This window comes from Symphodus melops, assembly GCF_947650265.1.
Source record: "Symphodus melops genome assembly, chromosome: 9".
In the NCBI taxonomy this organism is placed as follows: Eukaryota; Metazoa; Chordata; class Actinopteri; order Labriformes; family Labridae; genus Symphodus; species Symphodus melops.
Genome location: NC_136699.1, coordinates 8,420,420 through 8,443,856, shown reverse-complemented (window position 1 = coordinate 8,443,856; position 23,437 = coordinate 8,420,420). Strand labels below are relative to the sequence as shown.

At 38.7% G+C, this 23,437-nt stretch overlaps 1 protein-coding gene across 1 annotated transcript in view; it reads left to right on the top strand.

Moving 5' to 3' along the window:
- The window catches only part of glra4a (glycine receptor, alpha 4a), a 44,465-nt gene extending 23,552 nt beyond the window's left edge, over window positions 1–20,913 (top strand). Inside the window, exons 2-9 of the mRNA XM_079352289.1 lie at window positions 3,587–3,717; window positions 4,430–4,497; window positions 6,107–6,330; window positions 7,763–7,845; window positions 11,631–11,768; window positions 12,069–12,283; window positions 13,817–13,966; window positions 19,997–20,913. Of these exons, the coding sequence (XP_079208415.1) occupies window positions 3,587–3,717; window positions 4,430–4,497; window positions 6,107–6,330; window positions 7,763–7,845; window positions 11,631–11,768; window positions 12,069–12,283; window positions 13,817–13,966; window positions 19,997–20,296 (1,309 nt within the window). The 3' untranslated portion in view covers window positions 20,297–20,913. The remainder of the gene's footprint in view (window positions 1–3,586; window positions 3,718–4,429; window positions 4,498–6,106; window positions 6,331–7,762; window positions 7,846–11,630; window positions 11,769–12,068; window positions 12,284–13,816; window positions 13,967–19,996) is intronic.
- Window positions 20,914–23,437: the final 2,524 nt, after the last annotated feature.

Genomic DNA, 23,437 nt, shown 5'->3' with positions numbered 1-23,437 from the left:
AATTGAATCACTCTGACAAAAGGAGCCCATAACTCTAAGAACCCATGTGCAGCTCCACGATTAGTTTTACAGTCTATAGAAACAGATATAACTTTACGAATGACTGAAACTTAATCCTCAAAAGACTGTAAATGTATTTGCATAAAACACACTGCTCACCAATGAGAACATTTATTTTGGTATCTGTCCAGTTGTTGTTTGCTTCACTGCCTTTAAAACCTCTGTTGAGAGTTTTTTACCTTCCAACAGATGTGTTTGGGCAAAAAACCCTCTCAGTCAATCATTTGACGCGCTTGTTTACAAACAGAATGTTTGTTCCTTACACTTTGTTAAATATGAGAATATAAAAGCACTGATGACACAATACACAAAAGGAGTCCAATTAGACATGCATGAGTGCTTTTTGAGAGGTGATGGAAGTCCTAAGGGAAAGCTGAAATCCACAGCTCAGGTTGAGTTTAGCATTTAACGTCAAAACAAAGAGTTCTCTTAATTTATACTTTCTATCTGAAAAGTATTATGCGACAAAGTCCTTAGATTTAGCATAAAAGTTTACTTCTGTTTTCAACGTGGGAGAATAAAATCCAATTTCCGAAGCTTCTGGTATGATTAAGCCAAGATTTATCCAGTACAAAGCCAATGGTCCTGATGTTCAGAAATGTAATCTGCAGTCGCTCTCCAAAAGCCATTGGATATGGAGAATATTTTGTCATCTCTACACTTGCATCTTTTAAAACAGAAACAATGACAAAGACCGAAATGAACATTTCTTTCAAGACCATGTCTGATCATTTAATGCAGAGGCATAGTAAATGAAGACTATTGTGTGAGTAATCATTTTCAAGAAGCGTCACAGAAATAAGAGCATTTGTTGCAGATTAGGATTCTCATACTGTTGTTTCATCACTGTCTATTAGCATGAACAAGCAAAGATGACTGCTCCACACATCCAGAATGCAATTCAATGCGTGAAAACGGAGTATGGGGGAAATAGTTTCATGTACTAACTCATGAACGTACAGTGTAGTGGTAAAAAATGAAGTGTGTCTTACTTGCTTTGTCTTGGTGAAATTGAGTTCCTTAACCAATATAAAACTGCTATGGCTTTTTATTGTCCATAAATGTAAAGGGCCCTTTTCATCATTTTTCAGCTATCTGTTTAAAAATACACCCACATATTTCCACGAGAAGATACCTTTGTGTCATAGATCCATCAATATATCTTCAAAACTATAAACTTTATTGTCCACATCATTTTTCTCTGAGAGCTTGAGACCATCTGTCAGAGAACCTCACACTCAAGACCAAACAGGATACTTTATTGTTCTGTACATCCGCAAAACAAGCACAACCCAAGACAGTTTGTTATCAAGGGCTTAGTGTTAAGAGGCTGAAAATCCTTCTCCCTGTGTACCTGTGCTAGTGTGTTTGTGTGAGAGGGAAGGATGAAAGTGGTAACATCATTCTGTAAAATCAGCAACAATGAGTGAACCATAGCCAGAAGCAATGGAGTGGAGTCAGGAGAGTGAGAGTTGGGCTTTAAAAATGTAAGAAAGACTGAGATATGTGCACAGCTCTACAGGGAAAATAAACAAAGATGCTTTGGGGTTTTATCTTCTTCACTGTGCAGTACTAGCACTGATGCTCCAGGGATAGAAACTCACAGGGCTAGCAATAAAATTGAAATTTGATAACCTGTAAATTTTAACCTGTTTCTTTTGATCTTTGCGACTGTACTGTGGTGCTGACACCGTGTATGATAGAAGGGTTAAATTGTAAAGGAAATATAGAATAAAATGGCAAATATTCAGTGCAAACGAACACCAAGCTGAAATATTAATCCAAAAGGATGTGCAAAACTAATTACAGAGACAAGCAAACTGAAACAGAGGTAGAACACCTGTCTAACAAGTTAACTTTTTTTTTAACTTCATTCTAATGACTTTTATTTACATTGATTTATTCTCGAGCAATCATCATCTGTCGGGTGGTATATATTAGAGTGTATTGTGTCTTATTGACACAAAACAACAATAACACAAAAACATGGACACATCATCTGGCTTTCTTATAGGACTGCAGAAACTCATAGACAATGTCAATGTGTTGGAAGTATGCATCTTTTTTGTACCAGCATTTAAAATTGCCATCTTTCATCCACCGACAGATGAAAAATAATCACAAGGATCATATGTGTTTCATGTTTGCTTTTGAGACACTATGCATGATCTCTTGCCAAGACAGCCACCTGACAAACAGGAGGTGTTCCTGTTACAACATTCAGCCTGGCAAGGCGTATAGTAGAAATGTTTGCCTCTATCAGAATTATTCGTTTAATGGGTTGTCTTACAGTGTTAATATGGCAAAACATTATATTGCTCCTAAATCGATTCATACAGTTGGCTGCATTCATCTAAATTCAGGACATGGCCGACATGGAGGGGAAGATGCTGTCAATACAGAACTCTGAGGAGTTAGTGGCTTGCTGGTTTCTTTTGAAAGACTGGTAGTTATTGACACATTATGTGTGAACAAGGACACTCAAAGTGATGCTGTGCCAAAAAACAATCTAATGTAATCTATAATTGTAATTCGCTGGTGAGCACATCGACTCCTCTTTGTAAAACACACAACAAAGTGGTCAATATATCCCAAGCTCAACTTCCAAACAATTCCAACACTATTACGACTTAAGGTCTCTCAAGATCAGCTCAATTTTACTTTTGAAGTTCCAAAAATATCCTCCACAAATTCCTCGATCCTGAAGCCCCTGACAGTGCAGTTTATTCAACTCAAAATACAGCTAAGAAGCTGTGAGAATGGTGGATCAGTGACCAGCTACACACACACTCGTGAAAACACAGCACATCAGCAAAGTTGTGCCTGGAAGGAGATTGAACCCGCCATCTGTACTGCAGAGTTTAGGATCATGACAGATCATGAACTTCTAACAATTGTATCAAAAGCAAAGGGTGCAATCAGCTGTGCTGCAGCATGGGTCGGTGAGAAATCAAATCTTTCATGAACTAGGGTACCCTTGCTTAAAGGCGGTTTTTCTTGCCTATCAGTGTTTCCTTTTTTCTTCTCCTTTTACCTTCACTCATGCCTGTTGGTTATTCCTGTCAGTGGCTATGTGAGCCTCAGTAAAGCTTGAATCAACTCCTTCCTCTCCCCGGTGTGACATTCATAGCATTACAATTGAGCCATCAATCTGTCAAGCTTTACCCCTGCTAAACCATGAGCAGTGGGAAGCACAGGGGAGGGACACGTTTACCTCGGCATACAGTATGCTTTGCTACTCTGTAGTTATGGGGCCTATAAGCCTAATATGTCACAAAGATGATGGGAAATGGATAAGCTTTTAGTTGCCAGCTGAGATAAGCAGTTGCATTGTTTTCATCCTCATTTCCCATCCTCCATTGGGTTATTTTTGCTGATGACTAACTTGGTGATAGTCGTTTGATTCTATTTATGGTTCACCCACTGCTACCTATTATACATAAACTCTTCGTCTGCCGTTTTCCAAAACCTTGTCTTCTCTTTCCCCTTCTGTTCCCCCCTCTCCCCTCTTCCTGGGAAATGTCAGACCGAGCTCCTGTAAGGAGGAGATAAAGCCCCCCGGCAGGACAGGACCACAGCTGTCGCCGTCAGACTTCCTGGACAAGCTCATGGGAAAAACATCCGGATATGATGCGCGCATCAGACCGAACTTCAAAGGTATAGTGTGTGTCAAGCAGACCATCACAGAATCCCTCAAGAAAGTCCAGCCGCAAACATAAGCACTATGAAAGAAAAAGCAAATCTATGCTGTGAAGACTAGACTAGTATTTATTAAATGATATTCTTTCAAAGACCATGGTGTGGTCTATTTTTTACAACTTCTTAGATTTTTGTTTAATTCTATGTCTCAGGGATTTTTATTGAAGTTATAAAGTGCTTTAGTGCGTTTATAACACAGGCTTTTCGCTCCCCTCCCAATTTTAAACAAGAACACCCTGATGAACAAAATACAGATCCAGTGGTAAACTAAACATTGACAAACTGCTATTACTGTGGTGGCGTCTCCCTTCGTTCAGCCTGGAGTTAATGCAAACCGTTCCACTGTTGAGTTTTGCTTTATTTCCACATTATGTAATTGTGTTGTATATATAAATAAATAATCAATAAATTGTGCAATATATTACATTTTTTTATGAGTCTAGGTTATTGTATGTTTACATTTTCCAGCAAGATACAACATATTTCAAAAAACACAATTTATAATAGAAACAAAGTTAAAAGTCTTTGAGCACTATTATAATATCTCTATTATAAATTGTTACTTTAATCATTGACATTATAAGAATACATCATTTTTAAAAGACAGTGGGATCTCAAACCCATAAAAAGAGAACAATGTGTCAAAAAAGTATTTTTTTTCTTCCCATAGGCCCACCTGTGAATGTCACCTGTAATATTTTCATCAACTCCTTTGGTTCTATCACAGAAACTACAATGGTAAGGAGTCTTTTAAGGTTTCAAAAATTGTACAGACGATATTCTAGAGAGGCTTAGCTTAAAAAACGGTGTTAACAAACCTCACTTTAGTTTTATCTGTGCTGGATTTGTCTTTTTTCCTTACCACCTTTTTTGCTAAGCTGATCCCTCGTTTCTGTGTTTCCTGGAGCATAGCAGTGCAACCTTCAGAGACCAACGGGTCACTGACATGCTGATAATGAACTGTCCACTCTGCAATTAAAATGAAAAATTGAGAAAGTGAATAAAAAGGAGTATGGGAGAGAGGGCTAGGGTACGGGGGGAACGGGGCGAAAAAATGGCTGTCCTCAGGTCTGCATTTACCGTGCTATACCTGCTTGGTCAGCTACATACAGAAGTGCACTTTTTAAGGGTGTTTGTGGTTTGAAGGCCCAAAGGATCAGACTTCCAGTTGAAAACAAAAACACTTTTGATTTAATGGTTTGCCAGAAAGGAGAATGCTTTCTATTCCAATAAATGAAATGAAGATACATTATTAATGGGAAGATCTGCAATGCCCAAAGATGAATTCTGAATTAATTGCACAGATTAGACTTCTTATTTAATTACTCATTTGTGCTACCTGCAGGCAGAAGTGATTGTCAGTTTTTGTCCTTGGCCTAGCATTTGCTGCCTTGCCTCTGTTTACCAGCAGCATATGAATGCAGCATTTAATCAATTGGCGCACAATCTTAGTCAAACTGTTCTGACGAATGAGATGAAGAAGGTTAATTCCACGATAGTGATGCCTTTTTACCAGATCTACCAAGGAAACAGAATTTGATCATCTGTGCATTTTGCATCGGCGTATTTTCCACTTTATTCTTCTGCTGAAGAGATTTTGTTTGTGGTACATTAAGTCTAAATTTAAGAGTGTCGTACGACAGGCTGATTTCCATTAAACTTGCGATAAGTGTGATGCAATTGCCAGAGAAGAACGTAATACAATTTGGAGCAGATGAGAATCTGACTCGCAATTTCTATTTTGGATCGAGACAGTAATAATCCAAATTACAAACAAACAATAATATCAACAAATACCTCTTTGAAATCGCTTAATTTTGTATACATCCAGATTTATAATTATTTCACTGGTAGAAGTGCACAGAAAAAAATAGTGTTAGCTTTGGGCTAAAGGCCTTGGTGGAGTTCATTTGTCTTTTTCAAATTTTTCCAACACTCGTTGTTGACTTTGAAGACAGCACAACACATCATGGCGCTGCCCAGCTTAGAGTAAAGTGATGAAACTAAGTGAGTTTACTTTCTTGTAAACAGTATAAAGAAGCAAATTGAACAAATGCAAATCACAGTATATCTATTTGTCAATTCGTTAGTATTGTTTTGTATGAAACAATTTAATTCCTAAAATGGGTAGATTTAGACTTTATTGAATATTCCTTTAAAATGTTCAATTTTGGAGTGAGATCAATATTTCATGAAAGCACTGCTCTGTCATCTTTATGTCATTATTAACATTAAAGGAGTCAAATCAGAAACGTTTTATATCACTGTAGAATTATCTGTCTGAACTTTATATCTGCACAATAGACATAACTATATTTTCCATTAACCACCCTGAGTTCCTCCACAGGACTACAGGCTCAATGTATTTCTACGGCAGAAATGGAATGACCCCCGTCTGGCGTATAGAGAATACCCAGATGACTCCCTTGATCTGGATCCTTCCATGTTGGACTCTATCTGGAAACCTGATTTATTCTTTGCAAACGAGAAAGGAGCCAATTTCCACGAGGTTACCACTGATAACAAGCTGCTGAGGATTTTCCAAGATGGCAGCGTTCTGTACAGCATCAGGTAATTAAGATTAAGATTACAACATCAAATGTTGCTTTTCTTTAAGATTTGAGTTTGAACATGAAAAATGGGACATAATACACATAGAGGTTATTAAGGGCATATTTCTGCCCAAGTATAGAGAGTGAAGTATAAACTAGTGCTGATCATAAAGTGAAGATCGTAAACTGATTTTAACATACATGACCTCTTGAAGACAATTGTAGCAGAAAGCCCAGTTGCCGATCACAACCCCCTACCACACCTTTCTGCCTATAATTCCACAGCAACACATTGAAAGAGTGCAGGGCGAATACACATCAATTTCTCATGGCAAGTGTTTGATTACTTCTTCAATGAAAGTCTCACAGTTTGTGAGTTAGAATGTCGTTTTTTAATCTCAGCATAGTTTGTCGAACTATTTTAAGTCCCATTTTTATGTGTTACAGTTTGTCAAATTGTACCCTCCATTGATTCATTTTTAGATTGTACACACATTGACAATTGACTAAAGATGTTTGAAAATAATTGCACATTTCAGTGAGGAATGCAAGGGCAATACATTATTCTGGTTCCAAGCTTGCAAATATGAAGCCCCCTCTTTGGCTCTTTTCAAAAGTTTTGCAATATTTTTTTAATCTGTTTTTACTCTCAATAGGATTTAGTTATTTTTTAGTGTTTGCTTAACTGAGAGCATCAACATTTGAGAGAAAAGGGAAAGACATCCAACATAAATCCTCTGTTGTACTCTGACTCAGTTTTTCAAATACAGTTCATCACCGCCTCCCCCCACCTCCCTGCTTTTCCTGCATCCTTTAGATTTCCTTGCTTACTAAATATCTTTTGTAATTATGGATCAAACCTCTCACATGACATAATTTGTCAATGTTTGCAGAGTCAATCACTTGGGTATTTGTAGTTTGTTCTTCAGCTTGTGAAAAAGATATTGTGTCATCATAACACAATGGCAAATGGCTGCCTGTGTGTATACTGCAGGCGTCCTTTGTCTCGCCTCTGGGCGATGCTTTACAGCAGTTAATTACACACAGAGTCCCAAATAGCTTTTTCCCTTTCTCTTCCTTGAGGGTTCTTGAAGGCTTAATGCATCAACACCACAACAAATAAAAGTAGGGAGACCTAACCCAATTAATTTCCAATTACTGGGGTGCGTCGAGTCATGAAATGGCAGAGTAACTAAATCAATAAGCTTTCCAATTTACTGTTTTTATAGGAAAATCTGTTCTGTTGTTTTATTTGCTCTATTATGTTGCATTGGCCTTCAGTATAAAGTGGGCAAAACGAAGTTGCTTGGCACTGATGTATTTCACTGTTCTTTCATCTCTTAACCTATATTATTTCTACTTGTGTTAGTACTTTCTCCCTGAGCCTTTTCATGTCTTTTGACATCCCTTATTGCTTTTCTTCTCTCTTCCAATCTTATTTTCTATCTCAGGCTGACTCTTACCCTGTCCTGCCCTATGGACTTGAAGAATTTCCCCATGGACATTCAGACCTGTACCATGCAGCTTGAAAGCTGTGAGTCTTCCGTCTAGTCTCTATCCTCTTTTAATCGCCTTCTTTTTTGTGATTTTCTACCTTCTTGTTAAAGGGTTACTTCACCCATTGAAACATAAATCTTTAATGAAATTGGGTCATATAGGTAGTAAAAATATGAAGTAACATTTGAAGCTGGTACGTTCCGAGAAAAGGCAGAAAGTATGGTTTTGGCTTATGTGGATGAAAAACAACTCACAGAATGCACACGGACCACAGACTACTCCCACTGTAGCTGCGGTGCTCTACAGACATTTACTACAACACATACAGGCGTTTCCTCAACTGATTACGAGATTTTTTCCAGAAGGAATTGGCATCTTGGAAATTCCTGGCAGAAAATGGATTCTATGTCTGTGTCCATAGGCAAACAGTGAGCGCACATACTCCACCAGTCTGACCCAGCTCGAGTCAGCCCAGGCTCGTTGACGTCACAGCAGCCGACAGCCAGAAGTCTCCTTCCCTCTATATTGTGGCTGTCAGAGATAGCCACAAACAACCAATTCAAGCACAAGACCTTAAAAATCCCCTTTATCCATATTAGTTTGAAGTTGAATCATACTTTTTTCCGCCATTCTAGGTTCTTATCAGCTTTCTCAATCGAGCCTATTAGCATAGCTTCCCAGCAATATGGAGGACATTAAGTTTTTATTCTGGCAGTGAGGTCCAACCTTCTAATCTGTGATAGGTCTGTAGCTTCAGTGGTCGAAAATATGAGGAACTCACAATGTAGTTGACACCCTCTACGTGACCATTCAAAAATAGTACCAGGTTTCTAATGATAGAAAGCTTAATGAAAATGGATAAAGTATCCCTTTAAGTATCTAACCTTCATTTCTGCTGTAAAAACGGGCATATGTGAATGAGTTGTGTATTTGACTTCCGTGGCTCTTGGAGCCATGCAGCCTCAAGGGGTTACAAACTGCAGGATTTCAACTCAACTTAAACTTTATTTGTCTACAAGGGGCAATTCGTTTTGTGGCAAGACATAACAGGTCAGAAAAGTGTGGCAGTTGCGCGTTGGCTTCACTTGTCAACACCAGAGGTTGCCGCCTGGTCAGAGCATATGCTAGTGTTTCTGACACTTTAAAATGGGTCAGCTGTTCACATCAACTGTATCTCAAAAGGTGTTCAAACAATACAGCTTGCAGGTAATTAAGCTAACACAAGCTAATAAACCTGTGTTAGCTCAATTAGCTACAACTTACAGACACAATAAATACGTAAAGGGTAGGCGACACATGGGAACCCTTACTTTATTTATCAGTGTTTTAAGTCATTACAATTTTTTTCGAAACCATACACTACTACGAATAGAGTGGTAAAACAAAACTTCACATTGAGCTTTGTTGCGACCTCAAAGGGGTAATGAGTCAAAGCAAACAGAAAAGTGCTTACCATTCCCAATTCTTTTTCATGTTGACTTAATGTTTTTTTTCAAATAGAAAATGTTAACAAGAAATGTACAAAATTTGTTTCTAAACCTTTAAGATAACCCTGATAAACTGGTAGGTGAAGAGTTAAATGTTTTCCTTTTTCTTCCCTCGCCCCTAGAAGGGATCATAACTGCCCTCATGAAACCAATTTTCAGGATATAAATAATAAAACTTTAATTTTGTGTCTCTTTTATTATATGTGACCCACTTCCTGTGCCTTGAGGTGACCTCATTTCCCATCATCAGGACAAAATGATTTAAGTCCATCAAAAGATAGATAAAAAGACTATGGTACCCTTAAGTCACTGCATATTTTGAAGCAGTTTGCAAATAAACAAGTCAAGCTGAATGCTGGTATCTCTACCCATTATCTGATTTAATAACAAATTATTTGTTTTATATAGAACTATAGTTACTCATTTTACAAGAGCCATCAAGATTTATTTCTGCAAATTGACCCAGGGACAAATGTATAAAACAAATCCAATAAATTGAGTGTACAGGGGAGACATGCAAAATAAAAAACAAAATGTAACCCTATAAGAGTATACGGTGAGACAAATGTGTGTTTGAAGCAGCAATGTACGTGTGATTCTGTTTTTAAGTGTATCACATCACAGTACCAATAAAGGAGATGTAATTATTTCTGATTAAAGGCCTAGTGAGGATAATTGGCCTTGTGTTGACAAGTGCTAGGACACCACCCAAGGGTGTGATCACCTTGGCTAGTGCTCAAAGTGAAGGAGGACTTGATAGGTTTTACTACCACAGCTGGAGTCTGTTCAGTGAGTCTGTACAGTCTGTTCAGTGTGAAAAGGCAAGTAGTGAATATTTTAGGTTTGAGAAAGCCAAGGCCAATCGTCTTTTCAGGGCCTCCATGCTTGGCCTATACAGATATATAAAAATAGAAGAAACCACCTGATCCTGCCTCACTCAGACACATCAAAGCTCTGTATACGCAGCTTATACTGCGCCACTTTGCCTTGAGCCAATAGTGTCCAGTAGCCTCAAATCTGTAAGTGAAAAGCATGAAAGCAAATCGAATGCAAGACCCTAGCCACATTAAGATAGTGGCTTTCATTAAGTGGACTGCTTTATGATATTTACTCTCATTACGCTGCTCTTCAAGGATATTCCACACAATCTGCCCCAAGAAATTCATTTCTTTTACTCCACCTTTGACACTTACAGTTTAACACCTCTAAGCTGTATCTGGTGGAAGAGAAGAAGGCCGCTTTATTATCTCAGGGAAGCATTGGTATTCCGCACTTGTCACAGCAGGGTGTGTGAATGACAGTGAATTCTTCTCATGAACAAGATGAGTGTGTTTTAGTGGTGTTGTTTTTTTCAGTCCTGCGGTGCGGGATAGGGTATAACATCTTGAATAATTGATGCATTTGTTACACAGGCCCTAAAGGGTCCCAGTAGACATCAGTATTATCCAGCTGTGGGAGGATTCCTTCTTTCTTGTTGCATGTGGCATGCATATTTAATTTACTTATAGTCAGGAGGATGTGTCAAGGAGTGCAAGCCTTTAAAAGGGCAGCAAAATAGTGACTGACTTGTAGATATAGGAATAGATTCCATTGTTTCAGTATGTTCATTACTATGTATGCACATGTGTATTATTGTGAAAACACCTTAATGTATATTAGGGCACTTTTATTCTACCTTGGTCGTAGACAGATATTCTCCTCATGTCCCCGCTTCTTGTGTAACCTTCAAAAAAATCCCCCCAACATGACTGTAGCTGTGTTGGGTGACCTTTACTGTGACAAACATGATGGCAGAGGGAAGCTGGTAGCTCGACAGATGGGCAAAAGCTGCATTATACGAGCACAGTCTTCCAAGTTTCCTTCTTGTCTTCTCTCGGTGTCTCATTAGCCAAGGTTCTTCATGTTTCCTATGCATAGATTTTATACCATGGTAACAAGAGTCTTTAAGAGTGGATGAGAAAAGGAAGGTGAGGAAGGAAGAGGGGGGTGACAGCAAGAGTGAATATTTCACGGCTGGTTCATTGTTTAACTTATTTGATGTATGGACTGAACAGCGTACCTCATTTTGATGTCTACCATTTTACCATTTTATTGTGAAAACACATCTCTCTATCTATCTATCTATCTATCTATCTATCTATCTATCTATCTATCTATCTATCTATCTATCTATCTATCTATCTATCTATCTATCTATCTATCTATCTATCTATCTATCTATCTATCTATCTATCTGTTCAATGTAATCTAGATAAAGAGACACAAGAAGACATTTCTTTCATATTTCCACCATGTATTGTCTCACCCCTTTACTTTCTCTTTTCTCTGTTCACAGTTGGTTACACCATGAATGACTTGATCTTTGAATGGCTGTCTGAGAATCCTGTTCAGGTGGCGGATGACCTCACCCTTCCCCAATTTGTGCTAAAAGAGGAGAAGGATTTGGGCTACTGCACTAAGTATTACAACACAGGTACAACTTAAAGTCCATTGAGGTGTTGAGAACCAAGTGAACACAAAATGTAATTGAATCCTTCAGCTGATTTTTATTTTGGGGTTACCTTGGTTTCATCTGCTAAACCTGTCTATGAGTGCAGTGGATTTTTTGATTGGCTTTAACGTAAGACTTAAGTATGATTAAAATAACAGTTGGTTTAACTAAAATGTCATAATGCCACAACTAAATCCTATATTTTTCACATGTCCTTTTTTAGACTCTCCAACTGTGTAATCAAACAAAACAATCCTTTATAATGTAAATATGTGTCTGCAGGTAAATTCACCTGCATTGAGGTGAAGTTTCACCTGGAACGTCAAATGGGCTACTACCTAATCCAGATGTACATCCCCTCCCTCCTCATTGTCATCCTCTCCTGGGTGTCTTTCTGGATAAATATGGATGCTGCACCAGCCAGAGTGGGTCTGGGCATTACCACAGTGCTAACAATGACCACACAGAGCTCTGGTTCAAGAGCCTCACTGCCCAAGGTGGGTTTCGGTACAAGTTACCTGGCTGCTAAAAGCCAAACAACAAACTGACAATTATACTAAAAGAATAAGTCATATTAATTGTAGAGGTAAATAAACATGTCTTATGATGAAGCATATAGTTTTCTATATCCAACAAGCAAGTACAGGTGTCACATAATCTCATCAACAAAATTTCAGACTAAATGAAAAAAAAAACGTAATCCCAGATATCCCTAAAAAGGCAAGCTGAGATAGGGACATTTTGAAAAGTTTAAGACAAATTCTATACTCGATGGATATTTGTGACTGAGGACTGGAAAAAGTGCGTTCTTCCACAGATGGATAAAAGAGGCATTTGAAGGAGGTTTCAGAATGGGATGACCTATTACAGCAGATTTGGTCTTGAAATGCTGACTTTGCATGATGTACATTCTGGTTTAGGACAGAGACTCACATGGGAGCAGAAACTATGAGGCCAGGTGAGATGAGGGCACTGTGCTCTGGCATGTGAAAGACATACCGTGCAGAGCAGGAGACAGGGTTAGAAACAGGCTGCATGATACTGACACTACGGTAAATACATTTTTAATGGAAACCTGCCATCCAATCAGAATGAGTGTTTTATAATACCTCAGTTCCAGCCAATGTTCTGAATCAGTGCACAAGGTGTATTAGATTGCTGGTAACCATAGCAACAGCACTCCGGGCTGCTTCTACACCACCAGTTAATACTTACAATGGTTGTAGAGTTTGACTGCATTTTGTATGCATTTTTTTTACATTGTCAGACTATCTACCTTCACACATTGACACCAATCTGCTAAGAACAATTATGTCTTATCTGTCACCTACTAAGCAGCAAATAGGCACAACATTTGTGTACATTTACTTCCTTTCTCTAGTTTTACAGTAACAAAAAGGAGGAATTGTAAAGGCTTAAATTAAATAGCATGTACACACAGTCATATGTGTGACAGCTGGAGTAGCGACTGTCATGCACTGAAGCCACTAAATATATTTTATGTTTTGGTCATTTCAGCCTTTATTGGACAGGACAGCTGAAAAGAGACAGGAAATGTTAGGAGATAGTGGTGGTGACATGCAGCAATGGGCCCAGGTCAAATTCAACCCATATCAGGGTATGTCCTTGCCCTGCACATGGGGTGCATGTTATAACCGCCAGGCTATACAGCGTGAAATGGCTCCTCAGTGTTAGTAAGTGATCCCTTACTTTGGTGCATGCGTCTGCAACAGTGTGCAAACTGCTGCTAAGTTGAGTAAAGTTTCCACATAAAACTTGCTCAGGGGGTGTTGCTGATTTGTTGTGGCATATCTTCCCTTCATGAACGACCCAGGCAGAGCAGTGACCTGTCTTTAAGCTATGTGTCAACTGCCCACATCCATCTGACTCATTCATATTCATCCTAAAGAAGTGTGTCATTACATGCCACAGCTGAGGAATGTGTAGATCGTAAACAACCCACAGATTATACATTATCCTTATTGATTGGCTGTCAATGACACCTTGGCCCTGTCTTTTTTTTCACCCAGGTGTCTTATGTGAAGGCCATTGACATTTGGATGGCGGTGTGCCTTCTCTTTGTGTTTGCTGCCCTGCTGGAGTACGCTGCCGTTAACTTTGTCTCAAGGCAACACAAGGAGTTCATCAGGCTGAGGAAAAAGCAGCGGCAGCAAAGAATAGTAAGTGTATATCATACACACACATATACCACACAGACACACATTGTATTAGATCCTTAAAAGAACAAAAAAGCCGCACGCACACACACACTACAGACCTTGTCAGGCTCTATAACATTGACTTATGCCTCTTGTTATTATGGCATGCAGTATATTCAGGAACTGACAACATCCACAAACTACAGCTGGCTGTCATATAACATGAGGAAGATCTCCTCATTTCTGTTCAGCTAACCTGTGAGGAGCCTTTGTGATCTTTTTCCCCTGTCACTGCATATCATTCGCAGCAACAGCATATGATAATAACAACCCTGTGGCAGTGGGGTACACTAAACCCGCGCTCAAACTGCAATGTTAATACAGGGCTGTATTTTAATCTGTTCATGTTAAGATCTTGATTACTTGTTTTTGTGTGTGTGCGTGTGTGTGTGTGTGTGTGTGTGTGTGTGTGTGTGTGTGTGTGTGTGTGTGTGTGCGCGTGGAGCAGTAAATATAGTCGTGACAATACAGGCACACATTTAGTTTAATGTTTACAGGGAAACAAATATTGTTATGATTGTTAAAGCTTCAGACACAGACTGCTTTGGTTGGCGAAACAAAAATCTGTGTTCTTTTCAAACCAGACCATCAGTGAGTAGAAAGCGTGATGATTTTTAGGTTAATTTTTTTAACCGTATGCTGAAGACTTTTTTTAAAATGTGAATACACATTTAAATTAGAATAGCATTTTTTTGTCAGGAAATACAATTCGAGTGTACATAACAAGATCAGCAAAGAGATAAATATCTAGCTTCGTCAAAAGACGTCTCTATAATCCACACAAGGACATGCAGGAATTGGACAAGAGTCTCAGGGCGCACTCACACTAGGCCCTGTTGTCCTGTACTGTGCTGAAGCATGATTCTCCCCCCTCCCCATCCCCTCCCACTGGCCTGCGCTCACACTGCTCCAGGACTAACTGGGCCTAAGCACGGTTACCTCTTGTACATAACGTCGTAATACAACACATGCATGCCTTTACATGATCATGAAGCGTTCATGGTTTACAAGGCAGGCATATGCAATAAATTAAAAAGGCCATGCAGTTGACTACAAGGCTGCACATCGTAGAGCAGCACAGAGACAGCTATTACCGACTCTTTGGTGTATTTTGAGTCATTTAGTCTGATACAGCAATAACTCTCCAGGACATCTTGATAATGGAAGACTGTCCTGTCCATGCTTCATGTCCGTGCTCGTGAATTTACTGTACCATGCTAAAGCACTGTTCTGCACAAACAACTGTGCCAGGGCCAAGGAAGTGAACTGCAGTATTCAAACTGCTTGGGCATGGTACAGATTGCCTAGTTTGAGTGTGCAGCGACCCTGGAGTTTTCTGTTCATATTTAGGCCTCTGCATATACCAATAGAGCTAAGCAAGTGCCCCAAAAGTAATAGTTTTCATCTTTTGCCTCTGTCAAGATGTCCATACAAAGAATACTACACTGAAATCAGTAACCAGAGAAGTTTGCCTCCATGTCCCTCTGCCAGAAAGCCTCATCAAGCTGTGTAAGCGTTACACATTTCTCACAGGAAATCATATCCGTACAACTAAAGTTACATAGGGAAAGAGCAGGTGTTCAGGGTGCAGAGGGGGAATGAAACATGTCATCACCATCAAGATTTAAATCACTCAACTTTCAGCTTTAATGCTTTGCCAGGATTGTTTACATAATGTCAAAATCCTGTGTATAATCTTTAGTAGTGCATGATATCCCCTTTCTTTACTTGAGACCCGCCAACTTCAAACCAGAGAGCCAAAAGCTAAATTAAAAGACAGGAAACTGTGATGAACAAAAGTTTTCTGTGCAGATATTTAGGTGCCCATCAGCTCTACTGTTACCCTGAAGTCCATCAGTGATGCAGCCTGGGAGAGGAGAGGACACACCAGTCACCTTTCAGTTCAGTGTTCTCTCACTACACACACACAGCAGGTGCCAAATACGACTACACTGCTCTTACAATAAATTTCATTATTTCATAAAGAAGTTTAGAAGCACAATCACTTAAGTTCTTTTATCTGAATGGCAGTAGACCTTACTGAAACCACTATTTGATGTATGTTATGGTATATACATGTAAGATCTATTTACATCATTTTTAAATCTAGAGGTGGTTCTTATAATTTCTTTATTACTAAACTTTAAACATTAAAACAATATTTATTTAGATTTAAGCAACCTAATTACGCCTAATTATTACCTAATTTCTGTAATATTGGTGGAGAGGAGGTTATATTAGTTTGGTACCCCTTGAAAGCCTTTAGGCTACAGCTTGAGCCTATAGTATTGACATCCAGGTTATCCATCCTGTTATTTTGCCATTTAGCCATGTTGGACGTTTGTCAGTCATGGAATCTTTCCCCTTTAAAGGCTCATTTCTTTGATCCAAATTGAGGGTCTAATTATAGAGGTTGTTGTCTGCCAAATAGACTATTTGCTATCAGGCTTGACATATATGAAAGCCTCAAAAAGTACACCTATTAAAATTTGTTTTTATCGTGTCTTCTAAGGACGTAGTCCTTTTATGAGTGGATGCAGCATATAGGTTTACAAATAATAGGCTTCCCATAGAGGTGACAGACCTTTTGTGACATAGAGAGGTTTGTCTTGAAAATCCCAGGACATCTTGAAAAACCCATTAAACAGCTCACTGAGTGTGCAGCAGACTCATGGCATAGTTCCCTGTGCAGAAGAGTACAGCCGATCTACCGGGCAGTTTGTCCTCCTGCATCAATACAGGAGAGAGAAAATGATGGTCTGTGGAGGAAGGGACCTCCCTAGTCCACATCAGTTGCACAATTACTTCCACTGTGATGTTACAGACAACAAACTATCCATCTGAGGGGTATTGACCTGAGACTGGGAATCAGAAGGAGTGTACAAATCCCAGACCGACCAATTCAATCAATACACACCTCAAACTCTGCTGCTATTAAGCCAAACCAGCTCCAGCAAGTAATTCCACACACCTTTCAAAACTAGAAAGAAAGAAGAAAAAAAGCTTCCATTTATAGTCTTTACAGAAATAACTCAAACTTTACCTTGAGGATGTTTTATTCATCTTCAAAGCCAGCTCTCTAAACTAACCGCCAGAAATAATGTCCTGTATTATCACACTTGTAGTGCCATTTTAATTAAGTCGCAGAACGCCTGCTTGAGTTTGTTGTGTGAATTGTAAGTTTGCACTTCTAATGACTTGGCATAGCATAGGTAGGTTCTTTATTTAAATTAGGCAGGGAGGACTCTTTCACTGCAAAAAAAAGAAGGCACTTGTCCAAAACTTTCCTTAAATTCAACATTCATTTTTCTTTAAACTGCAGGGAAAATGATGCCAAACTCTTTCTTTATAATAGAGATAAATAAAGTGAAATAACTATTACTTTAACTTGTCTACCTTCCTTTCCAATGGAGGTGTATGCCAGTCAGCCTGGGAGTGTTGAGTCGTTGCGGAAAGAGAATGACATCCCTGATAACAACTCAACCTACAGGAATCTGAGTCAGCACTGCAGCGCCTGTGCTAGGGTAACAAAAAATGTGAACCCTGACCTTTAAACCCAATTTCTGTTGTGCAACTTTCACTTCAAACGAGAATATTTCCTGGCAACTTTCCCGCAACTAAACCCACTTTGTGCTGATTATGTCCTGTCACCCTGTCTTTTTGACCTTCTGCCCTTTTAAAATAACATTTCTTACTTTAAATGTTTGCCCTTTAAGCTTATCCAGTGTGTTCCTTTTTTAAGGCTGGTATAAATGCAACATTTCTTCAGTTCACTTCTCGTGTGCTGCACATGGTGCAGTTGTGCATTTAGCAGTGGTTATAACTGTCAACTCACAGCAAGAAGGTTCCTGGTTCAAATCCCCTTCCAGCAGTGCCTTTCTGTGAAGAGTTTGCATGTTCTCCTATCGTGCATGGGTTCCCTCTAGGTACTCTGGCTTTTTATAACCACAGTCTAAAGACATATTTGTTTGGTTAATTGGTGGGTCTGTAGGTGTTACTGTGAGTGTGGTTGGTTCTTTGTTTCAGCCCTGTGAGTGACTGCTTAGCAGTCTTGATAATGGAGGAAGGGATGTTCACTCATTGTCAAACTTTTATTCCTCCTTTTTTACCATTATTGTTTTTAAAAAAAGGAGCAACTATTTTCTTTGATTTGTGCATTTTCTAAAGTTATCTTTTTAGGGTAAATGAATGTGTTATCTTGAAAATGTATATGGATGCTTCTCAATAAGAATTTTATGAAAAGATTTGTTGCATGTACTGTGATTATAAAGCGTCAAGTAGCAGCTGGTAGCTAGTTAGCTTTGGTTAATACAAAAAAAGTCCAGATTAATCATTTATTTCTTGTTTGTTGAATCTGTGCAAAATCCGATGTGCAGAACACAAATTTGAAAAAACTGTATTTAAGCTGCACTAATCTAATCTAATATTTAACATCTATCTAACATCTGAAATAAAGTTTTATGGGCTATTGGTTTGACTTGCGATTGGAAAGAAAAAGGAAAGCAACAAATGTCTTAAACATCAAACTAATAAGTCATCACAATCACTAACCAAAAATCCCAAAGTTTTGCTACTGCTGACAGCAGTAACGATGAGCACCTATTATCTTTAGAAGAATGCACCATTAGCCTTTAGCACATGAGGTATTGTATTGCTTAGGAAGAAGTGGGAGGGATAATTAAGCTGTGCTGGAAGAGTTACAACTCCAAAGTTGCTGTTGTTTGGAGTAATTTGTTATTTGGGAGGAAACTAGTTAGAAAATCTAGTTATTCACAACAAGGATGCTTTTAGACTTTAAATACTGTGCAGGACTAGTCTGTAAGTAAAACAAATAGCAAGGTGAGATATATAAGGGGTATTGGACCTTTGACAGAAGCTGGTAGCATCCGTCACTGACAAGTCCAGCCAGCATCAATGTGCCAAGTCCGGCAGAGTACCAGAGAGCCGTCAGGGTCAAAGAGAGAGAAACAGAGCTTTAAGGGCATTTCACTTTGACTACTAATCATCCAATTTAGATCCTACATCTTCACTTCCCCCTGCTAAAGTGAATCTTTCAAAGTGTCAGAGCAGCTGTCAGACTTAAGCTGCATGTCTATTAATATTCTCTTCAGAGGGCGGGACAGTGTCTAATTCACTGTTAGAAAAAACAGTGCCAAGCCACCTCTCCATTCATCAAAGCATCATGCCAAGTGCAATGGGGTTTTTTTTCAACAATTGAGATCATGACTTTTTTTTATTAATAGGCATTTTGAAAAGGTCTGTCATTCTGCAACTTTAAAAAGAGCCAGAAAGGAGAGATGGAGGTTAATTATTTTGTTAAACTTCCTAGTTATAATTTATTTTGTTTCCTCTAATGGTGACGGCCTCTTAACCCCTTCTCTGTGTCAAAGAAATCTCAAATAGCCGAGAAGATTCTAAAAACATGTAGAAGACCAGTGCCCATCATAGCATGCTGATTTTCTAAAGTCTTTTAACAACACTAATTATTAAGTCATGGTGTCTTATTTTCAACTCAGAGGCTCTTCTTCACTACTTGCTGCACAACAACAACATACTGAGGAAAATGGATAGGGAAATATTGTTGCAACCTTGTGGTCAAAAAATAATAATAATACAAAATCATTAATTTTACTATTTTTCATTTGTTCCATATAACGGAGTAAACATTCTAGTCACAATTTAGCAAACAGGTCAACTTTCCTCTGATTTGTATACAACATGACATTTTATGATCTATATATCAATACAAAGTATTTTTCTGTTTCACGACCCATTGTTGACAAATCCTCTTCTGCATTAAAAAGCTTTATTCATTTATTCAAATACTTAAATCAAAAAAAGATCTGCTGGATGATGCACTCTGCTGCCCTTTTGTGCCTCTACAACCCAATGCATTTGGGAATGAGCTACTGAGAGAAAATGTAAAAAGCTGTAAGTAATTCATGTTGTCAGAGAGAGGCCAATCTTTTTTCCCTCTGCTTGACTCCACAGGAGGAGGAACTGGTGAGGGAGAGCCGCGGCTTTTACTTCCGAGGTTATGGACTGGGTCACTGCCTGCAGACCAAGGACGGTACCGCTGTGGAGGCGTCCACAGTGTTCACCCCTCCTCCCCCGCCTCCTCCGGTCACCGCGTACGATGGGGAGGTGCTCCACAAACGCTTTGTGGACCGGGCCAAACGCATAGACACCATTTCCAGAGCCGTGTTTCCCCTGAGCTTCCTCATATTCAACATCTTCTACTGGATCACCTACAAAGTGCTGCGACATGAGGACATCCACGCTAATTTGTAAAAAGCTACATTTTAAGGGTTTTTTTCTTCTCAGAACCGAAACTGCCTGTCAGAGCTACATAACAGTGAAGAAATGTGTTAAGAGGCTTTATCTGCTTCTAAAAACAACTGCTAAAAACGTTGTGCTCAGGTGCGTCTTTCAGGATCTCAGATGAGGAGCGATTAGTGAGAAAGTCCAGTTAAGCTGCCTGGATTCAGTCTGGGGTTGTTTGTTCATTTCTGTCTTGGTTTTAGAGTCGAGTGGATTACAACAGAGACACTGATAGTTCTTTGTGGGTACATGACTTGTTTGCGAGTTCAGAGGAGTTGGCGTTGATCCTGGCTGGAAGAGATATACTGACTTGAATTTTGACACTAAGCATCTTTGAATGAATGTTTTTGAAAATTTAAAAGATTATGGGTTTTTTTACACCTTTAGATTAGATATAAATATGTGCGAGGGGGGAGGTCTGGGTCTTTGATATCTGTTCATATTTAACAAGTGGTGATAACTCAATTTAGATTATATATATATATATAACTGTGTATAAAGTGTACATAAACAAAGCGCTTCATTAAAACTGCACAAAGCACAAATATGTATTTCCTTTGTCTACATTTAAATAAATTGTTATTCTGCCAGGAAACCTGAAGTGAATTGTTCCTCCTTTTGTTAAAGTTTCACTTGATTTCTTTAAAAAAAAAAAAAAAAAAAAAGGATACAGTATAGAAATGTTATCCAGAAGACAAAGAAATTCATTCACAGAGTAACTGATTGCACAGCTACTTTTCTAATTCAGCCCTTTAATAGCCTCCATCAGACCCAAATCCCACCAGATCAAGGGACAGGGCCTATACTAAATGTGGATATCAAATGCAACAATAAAGCAAATTGAAAATGCCGCAGATGCAAAATAAGTAATCAGTTCGCATCAGTGGCTCTCGAACTTTGTATTGCTTTTCAGGAGTCTCATCATTAGCTGTAAAACAATGCACTTGCATAATACATCTTGGCGTAATCGGGACAAAGTTGTTGAGAAAATTGCATAAGAGCTGATATTTCTTCCCCAGAGTGGCTTTAAAGGAAGGCAATGCAGGGCTGCAGTGGAGGGGTAGGGGGGCAGTCAGCGAGGGAGGACGAATGGGTTTTTTAATGGGAAATCAGAGGGTTGTTTTATCAACTAATGAGTTTGAAAAGGGTTTGGTGTTCCACAGCTAATGACAATGAAATTCAGAGAGGCAGCTGTAGCCCACTGTCCTTTTGTCGGCAATCCTAATCAACTCCCCTGTATTGTACAGTTCCCCAGGTAATGAAAAGGTGTGCGTGTGTTAAAAGGGAATGTGGGTTTTCAAGCATGCCTATGTTTCTCTTTTATCCTCTCTCTGCAGGTATATCGATATAGATTTTTTTAAACGTATCCACTGGTCCGTATTATTGTTCAGAGTCAACAACCAATGAACTGTAGCAGTATAAAAGTGTATGCTACACACACCTTTACAGCATAAATAAAGACAAACAAGAGGAGTTGGCTTTATCCACAGTGAGCCGATGATTTGCCAAGTACGGACAGAGTGGCTTGACAAATTCTCTGAAGTCCTTCTGACAGCTTAAGAAGATTTAGAAAACAGAGTGTGTAACCATGCAGATGTCAAAAAGACAAGCTGTTTGTCTCTGGCTTTATTTTCCACAGACTGTTTTGTAAAAACATATCTCCAAATAGACTGGTTAGATAAGTATATATTTTTAGGTGAACGGATACAAAAAACCCAACTTAAGTATGCAATCATTAATAATGATGGTACTACTGAAACGAGATAGAACCAATGAAAAAATAGACAGCAGGACCTAACGTGATTAATTTGATTGGATAAACGCCCCTTAGTGCAGGATGAGTCATCACACATTTAAAACATTTTTAAAGAAGACAAAATACAGTTATTTTAATGTAAAAGTACTCAGATAATGTTATATTGATATATATTAAGCAGATGAATGAACATCTAACACTGGAACGTTGGAATACACTGAGAACATTTCTTTTGCCATTTCATGGGGACTTTAAAAGTGGTCACTGATGACTTCATTCATTGGTTATAGGAAATGTTTAAAGGCCTTTCAGACTAGCAAGAGCTCATCAGTACCAACAACGTTTGTGTAGCATAGCTCTGAAAATTACAAATTATCTCTTATTCTTCAGCTTGACCATTTTTCTCCTTAGTTCATGCAGAAAAAAAAGAGTGAATCTGACCACTTATTATATAAAAAAATACTTTTTTTAATTCAACAAAGAAGCGACTAAAATAGCTCATGAGCATCATGACTGGATTATTAATTAACACAAAGCTAAAACTAGCCCAATCAGTATTTCGGACTGGTTTACTTTGCTCTTGTGGCTCTTTAAAGTGTCATTTTAAAAGGACCAATATTAAAGCTATCTATTGAACTAATTAAAAAAAATGACCTTACTATATCATCAGACATTAAGGAAACAAGCTATGTTGAAGTTATGGCTTCTCTGTCAACAATTTAGCAGCCAGTACAACCTTCTAAATTTAGATTCTGGTCCAGAAAGGTTTGACCAGAGAACCTACAGACCTTGACGCTTTGTTTCATTTGAAGACCTTCCTCAACAAATGTTGTTTTCATGAATCAGACGTAAACATTTTAGTCATCAGGTTGTATACAAATGAACATACAATATGCAGGGAAAAGTAAAGAATGTATGTTTGATAGGTGCTGGTCATCATGGCCCCAGCTTGCCCTTGCTGTCTCCCTTGTGGGGAATCAACATGCTCTCCCTCCTCCTCGTTTCAGCTGAATGTCAGTGGTGTCACAGCTAAAACTGATGTGTGAGCGTTGAGAAAGCAGCCAAAGACCTGCAATCAATACTACTGTCCCTTAGAGCGTCAGCATCTTACCTTTTTACACACATGAAAACAGAATCATAAATGTAGATGCAAAAAGAATACTCAGTGTTTTAAGGAAAATTGGTAAACTTGTTTGCCAAAAACAAAAACAATATGCACAGCTGTAGTAATTCAGAAATGTACATGATTTTCATTTTTAGATTTAGATACAAAAATTTGAAATGTGCCTGCATCCTCAGGAGCTGTAGTCTGGTAGATGCCTGGTGGAATAAGAAATAGCAGCCCAGGGGGATCT